Genomic DNA, 14,845 nt, shown 5'->3' with positions numbered 1-14,845 from the left:
GCCTAGTTTGCGAGCTTTCTCAACAAGGTCCACAAAACACACTTTTTGTTTTTGGCTTAATTCATTTGGAGTAAAGTAATGGTATATTAAAAACACACTCAAAGTTGATAGTAGGTGCCTTGTGTCTTCTCACATGAAATTTCGGCTTTGGGCATGGTCGTAAAACTACATAAGCGAAATTTAACTTGAAGATGAATTCTTCTGTACAACAAAAATTTAAAGGTGCACAGGATCGGATTCCTTTGTCTGGAGGAAGACGCACGATTCCTTAGAAGACGATGGCAACACTGCATACTCCCTGCACGTCTAAAGGAGTTTAAACTGTAACTGTAAGCTTAGAGTTGTTGGTTCATTTTTGCTGACTATGTGTGTGTTTGTGTGTGAGACGGAAACAGGGAACGTTAATAAGTGCATTTCGGTGCATGTGCCTGTGTGTAAATATGTGTATCCATTCTGACGGGATTAGATTACCGGACATGTCTATTAAGTAATGCTGCCGGAGGACGTCTGTGGTAAATACGATCGGTTCACGTGGCATAAATGATCCCTGTATAAATAACAGCGATGGGAGCGTCTTCACGATGTACGCATGGTTGTGCACCTACTGTACATTCACCTCATTTTAATGCAATCTGATTGTTTTGACTTTCACTATAAGCGCTTGTTGTAGTGCACATGACCGCACAAGTTGTACTTCGTCATTAGTAGGTCACATGTCTGCAGACTAAACCTGTATTACGGAATAAATAACCTTCCTAAAACCCCCGAAATTGCAACTTCTCTGGCAAGTTCTTTTAAACATTGACTATGTTTACATGGACAGCAGTAATCTAATTATTGACCTTATTCTGGATAAGACAATATTGTGATTAAGGTGTTTAGAGTCGCTTTTAGAATATTCCTTTCATGTTCCCGTTTTACCTGTTATAGAACATAGATCAATTAACGTCACACGTCATTACGTCACCACGCCACGCCATCCGACGTTCCCTCCAGAATTTCACGTATCGACATGCAGTTTGTCTTTGTTATGGTACCGTATACAGTTTTGGGTGATTCAATTTTAATTTTACAAAAGCTTCAAGTGCAGTTAATTATTGAAGCCGTGGGCTGCGTCTGAAACTGCATACTTACCTACTATACAGTAGCTGAGATACACGTATTTCTCCTACTATATAGTAGGTAAGTTTGGGACGCAGCCGTGCTCTCTTGTTTGCCGTCAAACGGTTGAGCTCTGCCGTCTGTGTACGTGTCCTGCCACAAAATGCGGTGAAAACTCTCACACGACGTTAATAGTGTGATTAAGGTGTGTACATGTCTGTAATATACTTCCATAATGCGACTAAAACAGGAATACTCCACACGTCTTAATTCGATTTGTGTTTACTTCGAGTATGACTTTAATCGGATTAAGGTCATCAATAATCGCTGTTTACATGCTAGTTTCTTAATCAGAGTATCTTAATGTCTTAATCGTGTGTCTTAATCGTGTTAATATCGGGTTATTGTTGTCCCTGTAAACGTACTGACTGTCTATTGTTTTATTGTTTTGCATTAAATCTCAGGTTTCATTTTGATATCGGTAGGAGACAACAGATGAGAGCGCTTTCTGGAGTGTCTTCGCAATGAAGAAAAAGTGCAGAACTTCCCACAGAATATAATGAAATATTTAGCAACATGCCATTTTCTACTCGTCATGTTATTTCTACTGGTCATTTTATAGAATGCAAAATATGATCACCAGGCTTTACTTCTCAACCCCTTCTCTCATTAACAGAGACCCAGAGAGACACTGTTACAGGCACACCTCGACGCCGCGTTACCCCGCTAACAGAACCCTGATCGTTTAGATAGTAACCACACAGTACACTCATGTGGCAGCAGGTAGGTCAGTGATGTAATGTGGAAGCTGAAACAGTCCTACTCATTGTCCTATAAGAAAGCCACCTGCTGAGAAAGTGAGCTGGATCTGCTCCTCGATAATCTCCACAGCGATGAAGTCGTGCTTCTCGTTAAAGCGGCCGTTGTAAAGAAGCAGGGCGTTTCTCTCTCGTGTAGCAAACCTGGAAAATCGAAAAACAGGAAGAAACTAAACGATATGATAACATCAGCCTCTGTGTTTCTCATCTAGCCTCCCATTAATATGTGAGGAAAATATCAACATTTGCTACCAGACAACAAAGAATCTCATATGGGACGATTTATCCTTCAGAAGACCAAAAAAAAAACAATGAAAGAGGAACTGTAAATCACATTTAAATCACAGTGATAAAGAGCAACAAAGGAGAGGAGAAGCAAGTCGGAGAAATGGAGTGAGTGTAAGAGCAGTGATCTTGAGACAGGAAGTGGCTTCTTTGCCATGGGTGTGGAGAGGGCAGACGAGTCAGGGAGCAGCTGGGAAAAGAGGTGCACTGCAGGAAGACCCAGCCAACCAAGCAAAACACTGATAATGCTCTCTCAACACGGACCCCATCCTGTTATTATACAGTGCATGAGAGCCCACATATTTCACTAATGACCCTACCTCGACGTTTATTACGCTCAACATGTTACCTCTGACTTGAGGAACAGTAAACTAAACAGACAAATGAATTCCATTATGTCGCGCTGCTTTAACAGCCATGTCAGATTTTCTGTATCTACGCTCATCTTACACAGGGTCATGAGGGAGCCTGGAGTCTATCTCACGAACACACATTTACACACTATAGACATTTTGGAAATGCCAATCAGCCTACAACACATGTCTTTTTTAATGGGGGAGGAAACCGGAGTACCAGGAGGAAACCCCTGAAGCATGGGGAGAACGCGCAAACACCGTGCACACAGGGCGGAGGCGGGATTCGAGCCCCCAACCCCGGATGTGCGAGGCACATGGATCTGTATGTGGTTGAATTGATCACCAAAGAGAGAAGAGACGACTGACACTCCAGCAGCTCAGACCTCAGTATGCTGAAAACTTCCAAGTGGAGGATGGCCGGGAGCTTATTTACGTATCAGACTCAGATGCATTCATAATAATATGACTTGTCAGGCGATATGTTCACAAATGGCTACATCTGTCCCTGGAAATAAATGATGTGTTTAAAAGCTCTCTTATTTTCACACACTGTTTCAGTGTAGTAGCCACGTTAGCTCAAATAACACTGCATTAAATATATAATACATAATACCAGTTTAGATAACTGGGAATATATAATACCAGTTTAAATGACTGGGAATGTATAATACCAGTTTAGATGACTGGGAATATATAATAATCTCCAAGCACAGTTTTGCACGTTGAGATCTCCTCTAAATGCACATGCAATGAGGCTACAATTCAAAATAGTACTGTCCACCAATCAGATCTTATCATACTCACGAATAGCCCCTCATGTCTGGTTAATAAATCACAACGGTCTATTCTTATCACCAAAATACAATTTGCAATACACAGCTTAGTGCATGACTGTTTGAGTGAGGACAAAGCATATAAGTCTCTACATGTTCGAGATACAGACAATGGCTGCTGTTTGTTTTGTGCAACCTCGCGCGTCCATAAATTATAATTTCACAGTATGAAAGGCAAGAAGCAGGCATGTCAGCATGCAAACAGTTTGAAAACATGGGCAGGACTGCATAGTTACCTTAAGGAGGGGCAAAACTTTTTGAAGCACTTACATAAAAGAGACGGTGAAGTGGAACCTCTGCCTCAGGCCCCGGAAGGTGATAAAGGACTGTCCTGGGAAACTGCGCGTGGTCATCTCACAGTAGGGCTTCTCGTACTCGCCGGATGGACACTGGCAGACGAAGCCGCCCACCAGCAGGTCCACACACTTCCCTCCGTTCTTACATACGCCTGGGATGCAGCGGCCCGAGCGGGCATTGACCTCACAGTGCTCACCTGGGTGAGAGCAGACGCAGTTAGTTACAGACAGACTGGCAGCGCGGAACTGCTAATGTCAGCGAGAAGAAAAAAAAAACACTCATAGACTTGGTGATTCTCAGAGATGATTACACAACACCATCAGGTGCAGTGTTCAGTTTTTTAGGCTGCCGCATCAGGAGACACATTTTAACCAAAAGACAACCTTAGCAGACATTTTATTCGGGACACCCATCAGTGTCATCATACCTTTTAGCTAGCTTGAACATGGCCACTTACTAGTTTAACAGCGTTTCTGAGGACGCCTCTATAAGGTGACACTGACCTAAGACGCACTGTTCAAATTTTCTCGCTCATAATGCAATTCCACTGCTACATATGGACCACAGTCTAGCTGCAACTAGACTACTGTTTAGTGAATTACAGCATAACATAGGTGAATTACTAGCAGGTTAGCCTTAGTGCCAAGCAAGATAGCAGTTAGCCTCATAAGCAGTGAGGTCAGGCTAAGCTCTTTTTCTTTCTTTCTTTCTTTCATTTTTTTTTTTAATAGGGAATGCCTTTTTGCCATGGTAATATATGAAACATACATATGAACACAAAAGACTGGAGTTACCATACAACAATTCACTCATTATCTGAAGAGAAAGTTTGTTCCATGTTTTTAAATTTTTTTTATTGGTTTGGTGAACAGAATTATGGGATTGCCTGGAACAAGGCTCAGGTGGTAGAGCGGGTTGTCCACTAATCGTAGGGTTGGAGGTTCGATTCCCGGCCCACATGACTCCGCACGTCCTTGGTTTCTCCCGATGGCAAGTTAGCACCGTGCATGGCAGCTCTGCAATCGTTGGTGTGTGAATGGGTGAATGAGAACCAGTGTAAAGCGCTTTGGAACCGCTAAGGTTAAAAAAGCACTATATAAGTGCAGACCATTTACCAAGAAAGATGCATCTGATACCCTCTAATTTGACCAAAATGTCATTTGCACCAAAAATGCTGTCTATCAAGCATTTTCCTATTGGAATGCTCATGATATATTTTAGCCTAGAAATTCTGAGCGCTGATGCATAGCATGTGGATGAATGAATAAGCCTCTCCTCTCTCATTATTATTATTATCTCTTTATTGCGTGAAATGACAATTCAACCTACATGTCAGCAAGGGTAAATGACATCCAAGATCCGCTGTAGACTGCTAATGACCTTAAGATTCCCTGGCTCAAAATCAAAGCTGACTTTGCTTCAGCTCTCCTAACAGAGCTATCCTCATTGGCTCCAGTGCTTCCCGCTTCCGAGATGGACTTTCAACCTCACAGGGTTGTGTGTCAACCATTATCCTGACAAGATCTGGACAGAGCCAGGTATGTGCTGGAGAAGGGGACAGGATGGCCGTCGCTGCGCTGGTAATGACCCCTGCTTTCCTCACGATAATCCCTTTCTGTGTGGAAATTACATGGATCCATTTCACTCGAATGTGAGAACCAGAGCGAGAGCTAGACATTCAGGGTCCAGGCTGTCATCGTTGCAATAATGACCACAGACTACCTGGAACTGAACTGTGACCTTCAAAGCACAGGGTGCAATTACAATAAGCAGGAGGAGATGATTAGATGGTAAATGTCCCTGATAAGGAAATGAAGGGGATGGCTTCACTTCAGGGCTAAAAGAAGCGGCCGCACACTATCAGACACCTACTGTCTAGAGAATAGGTAGAAGAAGTAACTTTCAAGAAGATTTTGGGGGAGATTTTGGGGGAGATTGGGGGCAGTGGTGGCTTGGTGGTTAAGGCTCTGGGTTACTGATCGAAAAGTCAGGGGTTCAAGCCCCAGCACTGCCAAGCTGCCACCGTTGGACCCTTGCACTTAACCCCCTCTGCTCCAGGGGCACCACATCATGGCTGACCCTGCACCCTAACCCCAACCTCCTGACATGCTGGGGTATACAAAGAAAAGAATTTCACTGTGCTGTAACTTATATATGTGATTAATAAAGACTCATTATCATGATTCTTAACATATCCATTGAGCTTGGTCTATTTTAACCATATTAACCGTGCAGAAAACCATAAAAGTGTCTTACTCTTGCTTTTATCAATCCGTCTCAGTGCCTGAAAAGCTGATTAGGAAATTAGGATTAAAAATATAAACACTTGTTTGAGTTTTCCTTTTGGCTAGTACTTTTGGCTCTGGTTTTGCAGTGACATCAGTTTGCTTTATGTAGATTTGGCAACCTCGCTACTGATGAAATGATCCCCGTCTCTCTTATTCACGTGTGATCCGATCACACGAGATGGTTGTTAACATCAAGTCTGAACAGGGCCTTAGAAAAGGTTTCAATGTAGTCACTATAGTTTACGCGCATAATGATCGAAATGCATTTTTTGTTATTTTTGAGATGCGTCACTGTAATTTTTCCCCCAATTCACACTGTAAAAAACGCCGCCTCCTGTACTAGATTTGGCTTGTAATTCTTACTGACATGGTCTGCTGATTGGACATTTAAGGATTGTTTACCATAGCAACCACAGCAAAACAGTGGAATATGAGAAGCATCACCGACATATCCATTTCGCTTGATATTTGTCTCAACTTGTTCTCATCGGTCGGTTTCACTTTCCATTTTATTTTACATCTTGTCTTGTGTAGTCAATCAAACTTGCCTAAAGTGAAGAAACTGTCTGGGAGCAGGGCTGTTCATGCTCACGTCTGGAATCATGTTACCCCCCCAAATGAAAAGTGCATCGTGGGATTTAGTTGTTGCATTTTCAGCTATCAGAGTTGAATTTTAACGTTTAAAAAAAGTGATAGCTAAAAAAAAAACCCACCTTTGATTATAGAACAAATAACTCAGAACATTACCCGCCACCAACCTTCCAAGATGCACAAGTTTAAAGTCACCAAACTTTAGACAAACATCTATCAACGTGACACCAAACTCACCAGTGAAGTCCTCCAGACACTCGCAGGTGTAGCCACCTTCTCGACTCCTGCAGCGGCCGTTGTTGCGACATGGCCCTGAGTAGCACAGGTCGATCTCTGTCTCGCAGTAGTCTCCTGTGAAACCAGCCGGGCAGCGACACCGCAGCCCATTGATTGGGTGGATGGGTCGAAACAACATGGTGTCGGAGGCGATGAATGGCGGCGAGCTGTCAAACTTCAGCACTGATACGCACTTCATGTAGTTCTCACAGGGTTCGCGCAGGCAGATGTTGTCATCAAAGGGCAGCACGCTCTGGCTCGAGATGTGGCGCAGCAGAGTGCGGTTCAGGTAGATTTGCTCCTGAAGCTCCTCCGAGGGAAAGTAGCGGCCGGGGGTGCCACCAGGAAGCAGGGCAGAAAAGGTTACATTGAGAATGCTGCCACTGACATCGCTGTCATTCTGCACGTTAAAGATGAAGACACCGTCACGGCTGGTTGACAGAACAGCGGCCACGCCCTCGGTGAACAGGCCCAGCAGTGGCGACAGGAAGCGTTCCTGGGACATGTTCTCCAAGCGCACCGTGATGCTATTAGTCAGCATGTCGTCTGTGATGATGGTCACACGGAGCGTGCAGAGTGCTGTCACTCGGTGGAGTCCATCTGCAAGACAGATTATTTGGTTATTCAGAGGCGAACGGAGCAACACGTTACACAAAGCTGAAAACGTTTAGGCATTCCTAAACTTTAAGATCAGATCCTTTTAGATCAGTCTGGGATTGAACAGTGCAAGTGCGTACAAGATGAAATTCTGATCCGATTATCTCGCCCTTCTACTACTAGATATTTTGAAAACATGACTATGACATGGAAATCCCCTTGAATCATTATAGGTCATCAAGGTCTCACACAACAATGCAAAAATGCAAGCAACCACAGCCTGTTTTCTTAATAACAGAGGCCTGAACACAGGGAAATTAACAAAGTATGAACTCTGAGGTCACCAGTCTCATAATGTCGGAATGTAGACATAAACATAGGGGGACATAATCGAGCACTCCTGCCTCTGACAGACTGCAATCAAGAGAATAAAATTTATAAGGGTTAATAACTAGGGGCAGAAGGTATGTAATTCAAATTTGCCATAAGTTAAATTGTGTAGTTGAGGGTCTACCTCCCCTAGAGAGAAACGACTCTTATTTCTCCATTAGTTTATTTTGACTCATCTCTGCTCACAGGTTCACCTGGAAACACATGGTTTTGTTTTGATGTTCCACCAAACTTGGAGTGCTCCGCAGAGGTGTATCTTGTTTTATCCATGTGCCAGGAGGTCCGTTTGTGATCCAGTGAGACATTTAAACTGTAGCGCTGAAATGCTATAGATATTACCTGCACTTAAAAAAAGGGTCTCAAATCACAGATCTAAGGACTATTCTGCCATGGCAAGAAAACTACTGGGGAACAGGTGGTGTAGCTAATTAATACGCCTGGCAAAACAATGGAGCTCATGAAGCCTTCAAAATACAGTGGTGTCGGGTTTCAGAGATCAATCACGCTTCCAGCAATAAAGCATGAGGAAGAGGAAGTGAGGCAGAGCTGCTAATAAGAGTTAAAAGACTCCTGTTTTGTGCGTCCTGTCTGTGTGAGGGTGAAGAGAGCCAGAGCTGGTTTGCTAAACAATACATGACTAGTTTGATCGATAAATTCCTTTACCTATGCATGTCTCCTTACTCAATAGCTGTGTGGGGTCCAGCATGTTCGAATTCTGCACAGTTCTCCCGCTCGTTTACTGCGTGAACGACAACAGCAGCTGTGAGTCTTAAGACCTGAGAGCTGAGGAGATCATGGGTAAAGCAGTCCCTATCTGTTACACTCAACCATTACTGCGCTCCACACCTGCCTCAGTGTACAGCTACCATAGTGTTGTTATTCCACATGCTGCTGCACACGGGGCAGCTGATATACCACACACATGCACCTACCTCAGTGCTGTCCCCCATCCCTATCCCAACACAAACACACTCTCAAGATTTTAAAACCCCAGGTTACAAAGGCCAAGTGATTCTTCAAAACTGAAGAGTGCGACTTTACGAACATTAAGCTGATGGCACGTAGCTTAGAAAACTGTCAACAAGTCTGTTTCTGCAATCAAAACATTACTCAAGTTTATTCTTGTGAGTTCTATTGTAACTGTTTAAAAGACCTTAAAAAGACCTCTAATTAGTTCATATACCGCACACAGTAGTATCTTCCTATAAGACTGCACAGTATATGTGTGTGTATATATATATATATATATATATATATATATATATATATATATATACACACACACACACACACATCCACACATATATATGTGTGTAAATATATACAGTATATAAACACTTTACATTTATGGCTGAATTCTCAAATCTGGTTTACATAAAAAGGGCACTCCACATAATCTTAAACTAATACTAAACAGATTAAAATGTGTTATTATTTTCACAAAAGAAAAACATACAATCATTGATATGGTGAAGCTTTTTTTTTATAACTGGATGTTTATTTATCATTTATGAAAGGAGTCTTCAGTATCAGCACCTGGTAGCCATCTTCAGGACAGAGGACCTTGTTTGTGGTTTGTGGTTTGTCAGGAACAAGCTGCATTTTGGTCTTATCAACTTCAACAGAACGTGAGGAGAAGACTGTTTATATCTTAAAACTAGATCAGGATATTTTCTGGTATTTATTGTGATAACGATATCAGTGACGATATAAATACTGCACCGTGCACCACTGTTTCTAGCTACAAGTGATATCTGTGATCTTGAGAGACTCAAACACAAACACTGATCTAAAAATAAAACTGATTTTCTGTAATTAAACCAGTTCCAGATTGTAGAGCTAGCTCCTCGTTTAGCGATAAACTCGTCCTCAGCTTCACGTCCACCTGCACGCGAGCTGCGAACGGGTCGCACACCGTCGCTCACAGAAATACATCATCAACTAGGCTTTATCGATATTATCACTGGAAGACTCATTCTTATTGTGGGGAGAATTTCTACTGGTATATCACAAACCATAAGATAACGCCCATCCCTAATATCTGGTACAACTTACGTGCTAAAACTAACTTTTTTCGTTCAAACGATGTTCAATAATATGTAAATGTAACTATAAACTGGTAAAAAAAAAAATTGTAAATGTACTACATGCTAGAGACATGCATTAATTCCTTACTTAATGCCTAAATTTGATGATTTATCAATATTGATGCTTGTTAAATCCTACACATCAAGTGACAAAAGCACAAATGCCTGAGTTCTTCCCAGAGCATATGTCTCTGTTTGTTCAGAGTCTATATTTAACCGTTCAGCTGCTGGATTTAGCTCAGCAGTGGGAATTCTGCAGGGGTGAACAGCAGGGCATTGCTGAGGATGTCACATCCAGACCCATATGGAGCTATGAGGTGACTTCAACAGCACGGGACGCAACAAACTACACGACGAACCTGTCGCTACAGCGCTGAGGTTTATTCCACTTCCTATAATAATCATAAAATCATTATCATCAAACCGATACATAAGACAAATCTAAAACATAATAAAGTAATAAAACATAATCATGGTATTAACAATATAATTACGAGTGTTCGCTTATGATAAAGGAAATGTGCCGGTACAATAAACTATCAAATAATAACATTTTATAATGACATATCTCTTTACAACACATAAACAGGTGTGTGAGTCAGTCAGCTTGTATCTGTGTGTCAGATTGTGATGTTTAGCATGTGTCTGTGCAGGGCTGATAATGCTGCCGCAGGCTGTGGAGTCAACGATATGCCTCACATTGCTCTGGATTTGCTTTACTCTATCACACTACCAGACTAACAGGCATTGAAAACCACAGTGTAGTCCCAGCTATCAGAAGGAATGACAAAATCCTCTTCTACACACACATACACACACACACACACACACACTGTCCTGTTAGCCAGCCAGGTTTGGAGACGCTGCTCCAGCCTAGTTAATACCATTTTGCAGATATTAATCATGTTGTTTAGGATATGCACTTCTCTCTTATACAGCCACAAACAGCAAGGACGTATTAACATATATTTCTCCTATGTGCATGAGCAGAGGCAGAAAATATTAAATTAAAGACCCACAGCAATCCTATCCTGAACAGAAATGCAAATATGTTTATTTGTTCTTTAAAAAAAAAAAAGAAGAAGAAGAAGAAGAGAAAGCACATTGTAGCATTTTGCACACAGTTATCTTCAATCAGACATTTTGGTAGCGCATACACTAAGTGATCACACTGGACCCACCTAACTAACCCCTAAAATGCCAACCCCACATAATCCTTTAAAAATAAATAAATTAATAAATAAATAAACCTACTCTGTGCACTTTGCTTTTCGAGAACTCAATTAAAGATCTTGTACGGTAGCACTACTCGTATTGTTCTCCGCTTGATATATCGCTTTGCTTGTATTTCTTCATTTGTAAGTCGCTTTGGATAAAAAGCGTCTGCTAAATGAATCAACGTGAATGTGAAGCATCTGTGTATCTAGTTCAGTTGTTTAATCACTAGTAATCACTACCAGAAACGAATGCGTCTTTCACATCCTGTATCCTGTCCTCTTCACGGCCAGGTGAAGTTTTATTCACGTTTGGTCCAAGCAAATCGTAGTTTTCTGGTGTCTGCTGTATTGTCATAGCAACTGGTCAAAAAGATGAAATGCTGCAGCGAAGCCATATGTTTAGTATCTGACGTTTAGCTTTGCACTGGAGCTACTACTAATCATCGCACGCTCCCCTTAAACTCAGCCGAGGCTACATATGTAGGCTCGTGTATGTGGGTTTTGCCACTGACTGAGTGTTATTGATAATAAGTCCTTTTCTCCTAAACAGTTTGGTATCGTTCAGGTAGTTGCTTCAGCCTGAAGTTTCAAGGCAGAATAGTAGAGCTGAGTTCTGAGATTCTGAAGCATTTGAACTCAGAGAGTTATTGAGTGCCGCTATCGTGTCCTTTATTTGCTGTGACAAATGACCGCATACACGCATACTCACATACGCACACTTGAAACGTGAGGGGTCTACAGAGGAAAACGGGGAGAAACAAGGTCAGAAAGCAGAAGTGTGAGGTCATTTTAAAATGAATCAAACGCTCGTGTGTACAGAGAAGGAACAAATTTCTCCCGAACAAGTCTTAAATATTACGTACTGAATATTCAATTCCCAATTACTAAACAAACAGCGACTAACTGTATGAAATGAACGAATGTGGCTAGACGTGCTGTCTAATCTCAGAACTGCTGCTTATGTCGTCAAGTATGTCTTTTCGTAGAAAAGCTGAAACATTGCCACAACTAATTACAGTCGATTAATCGAAAAGAAAGAGAGAAAAATACTCGGCCGACTAATAGATGATGAAAATATTCATATTGTTTCTTACAAAACTGGCAAAACAACTGAGTGAGAGTCATGATCACGGTTCTAAGCTGAAGCTCACGCTGTCATTCCGTCACCTGTACGTGTGTATACATACAGTATATTGTATGTGTACAAATTGTATCACGTATTTTGAAGGCATGCTGTAGAAAATATGTCCATTGCAATACAATCGATAAAAGATATTTTAATAACATTCGTTAAATAATTTGTTTAGATTAAATAACAAAAGAAAAGAAGGCCTGATGAACATTTTAAACTAGGCAAACTGAGGACATCAATTCCTTGGCACATGAAACAGCAAAACTCAAAAATGTTCACTAACTAGAATGTTCAGGAACCTTTTCCATTTAATTAGGTTTAAGATTATAAGAACCGATCCAAACTTGCAAAAACCCTGCAGGTGTTTTCTTCAATTTGTGACAAATGTGCTCTTGTTCTGTCAACACCACCTAAGCACAGAGAATCAAAACAAGCTATTATGTGAATCCATGATAAATTACTGTTATAGATGGGAAGACCTTACAGGAGCCAATGAGAGTGAGAGTCAGGTGCAAAGACAACTGGCCAACCGCTCCCTGTACTTCACATCACATTCAAACATTTGAATCATAACACAGGGTTAGAGCCCCTCCTCCCAGCCAATAGCTTCACCGAGGCACATCTACTCGCCCCTCCCGACCTCCTTCCCTCCCTCCCACTACTAACCGACCTTTTCTTCAGGTGAGTTTAATACAAAAGTTGAGTCTCTCTCTCGCTCTCTCACAGACTCACACACCGGACTGTTAACAAAGCCACAGCCACTAATATCAAGTCCATCGAGATCAAAACTTACATTACTTAAATAGATATCTGATGGGGAAATTTACAAGATACACTATTCTGCCTTCTTAGAGAATGCTTTGTATACGCAGAACTCAGTCTCCGTGTCTTATTAACCGGGGTTTCTCTTAGGCAGTGGGAACAAATGTACCGTCGACCGTGCTGGCAGCATTAACAAATTATAACAAAATGGGTTTTCTTCACTGTCTTGCTAACAAGACCAGATGAGACTGTCGAGAAGAAGACGACATGGAGCACAACTCCAATTTCTATAAGATTTACAGCATTAAGACGCATCTCACACATTCTCTTATGAGATCTTTGGCCTTTTCAAATAAAAACACTCAAGTGTCTTAATGATTAACCTCAGCAAGGTCGGTGGAATGCAGGGACACCTGTAGAAACATATAACACAACCTCACAAAGTATGAACCGGTATGCTAAAAAAATAAATGAGAACACATGTCTTAAGAATGGAAATAATGATTTGACCGTATATGACATCATTTGGTGCTTAACAAAACAAGTTAGAGATGTTGATGTCCAACACACACACACACACACACACACACACACACACATATGCTCACATTTCAAGCCATCTTTATACTGTGAGGTAACATCAGATGGGCTGGACTGTGCCAGATGGGCCCATGCTCTTAATAAATGGGCAAAATGAGATTACACCTCACTGACATCATCGACACCTCCTCCAGCCCCAAAAGCAGCACAGATGGAAGATAGGGGTGGTTTTCCAGTCCTCTCCTTCTTTCTCATCTCTCAGCCCTCCTTTTCTATTCCTTTGTTTTGTCAAATCCTTTCTCTCTTTCCTCTCAACCATGTCACTTTCTATAACACATCCGATTCTTACTCGTTTTCTCTCTTTTTTTTTGATCACCATCAAGAAATGTCCACAATCCCCAATTCACTATCAGCAATGAATATGGAAATACTCTGTTAAAGTTCTGATCGTTCAGACATACTCGTGCGCAGGTATTATTGTCCGACTGTTCACACATGAAGACCCATTATGGATAACACAAAGGCAAGGGAATGAGAGAGACATGTTTACGTGATTTATTGATCACATATACATTACAGCACACTGAAATTCTTTTCTTCGCATACCCCAGCATGTCAGAAAGCTGGGGTCAGAGCACAGGGTCAGTCATGATACACGGAGCAAAGAGGGTTAAGGGCCTTGCTCAAGGGCTCAGCACTGCAGTGTTGGGGCTTGAACCCCTGACCTTCCGATCAGTAACCCAGAGCCTTAACCACCAAGACGCCACTGCCCAATTACCACTTACCTCACTGGGATGACAAGAACATAAATGCATGTGGATTGCAAGTGTTTTTGTTACACAACTGGGCATCACAAAGCAAAGCCTCTTCCTCTTCTAATCCAAATAGTACAATATAATCAGGGCCTGGCATGCCACGATTACCAGACAGTCACACAGAAACACTTCTGAGGAGGGCCTCAGCCACACAAAAACATTCAAAGAACCTGCAGCAAAGCTAGACAGATGCCCAGAAACATCAGCTCAAGGTGTGCTTTACAACAGCATTATACATCTATCACTTTAGCTGTGTCAAGTACATTGTATAACACGTAATATGATCTGACTATCTACCACAACATGTGACGTCATATTTACTTCCATTAATTGCTGAAGTGAGGTCATTCAGCAATTAGTCATTAATAGACCTAGCATGCTATGAACTCAGATTTAAACGTATTTATTGTATATTAACCAGAAGATTACTACATATAACACAGTTGTAAATGAGACATTT

The 14,845-nt window shown here is 41.6% G+C and overlaps 1 protein-coding gene across 5 annotated transcripts in view; it reads right to left on the bottom strand.

Moving 5' to 3' along the window:
* The window catches only part of celsr1a (cadherin EGF LAG seven-pass G-type receptor 1a), a 96,431-nt gene that overhangs the window by 56,560 nt on the left and 25,026 nt on the right, over positions 1 to 14,845 (bottom strand). For all 5 annotated transcript variants that reach the window (XM_017494493.3, XM_017494494.3, XM_017494496.3 and 2 more), the window contains exons 2-4: positions 6,807 to 7,445; positions 3,664 to 3,886; positions 1,948 to 2,063 (exon numbers count right to left, since the gene is read on the bottom strand). In XM_017494493.3, the coding sequence (XP_017349982.2) occupies positions 1,948 to 2,063; positions 3,664 to 3,886; positions 6,807 to 7,445 (978 nt within the window). The remainder of the gene's footprint in view (positions 1 to 1,947; positions 2,064 to 3,663; positions 3,887 to 6,806; positions 7,446 to 14,845) is intronic.

The sequence above is a fragment of the Ictalurus punctatus genome, chromosome 19 (genome assembly GCF_001660625.3).
Source record: "Ictalurus punctatus breed USDA103 chromosome 19, Coco_2.0, whole genome shotgun sequence".
Classification (NCBI taxonomy): domain Eukaryota; kingdom Metazoa; phylum Chordata; class Actinopteri; order Siluriformes; family Ictaluridae; genus Ictalurus; species Ictalurus punctatus.
The sequence above is the reverse complement of the archived record's forward strand: the minus strand, read 5'-3'. Positions and strand labels throughout refer to the sequence as shown.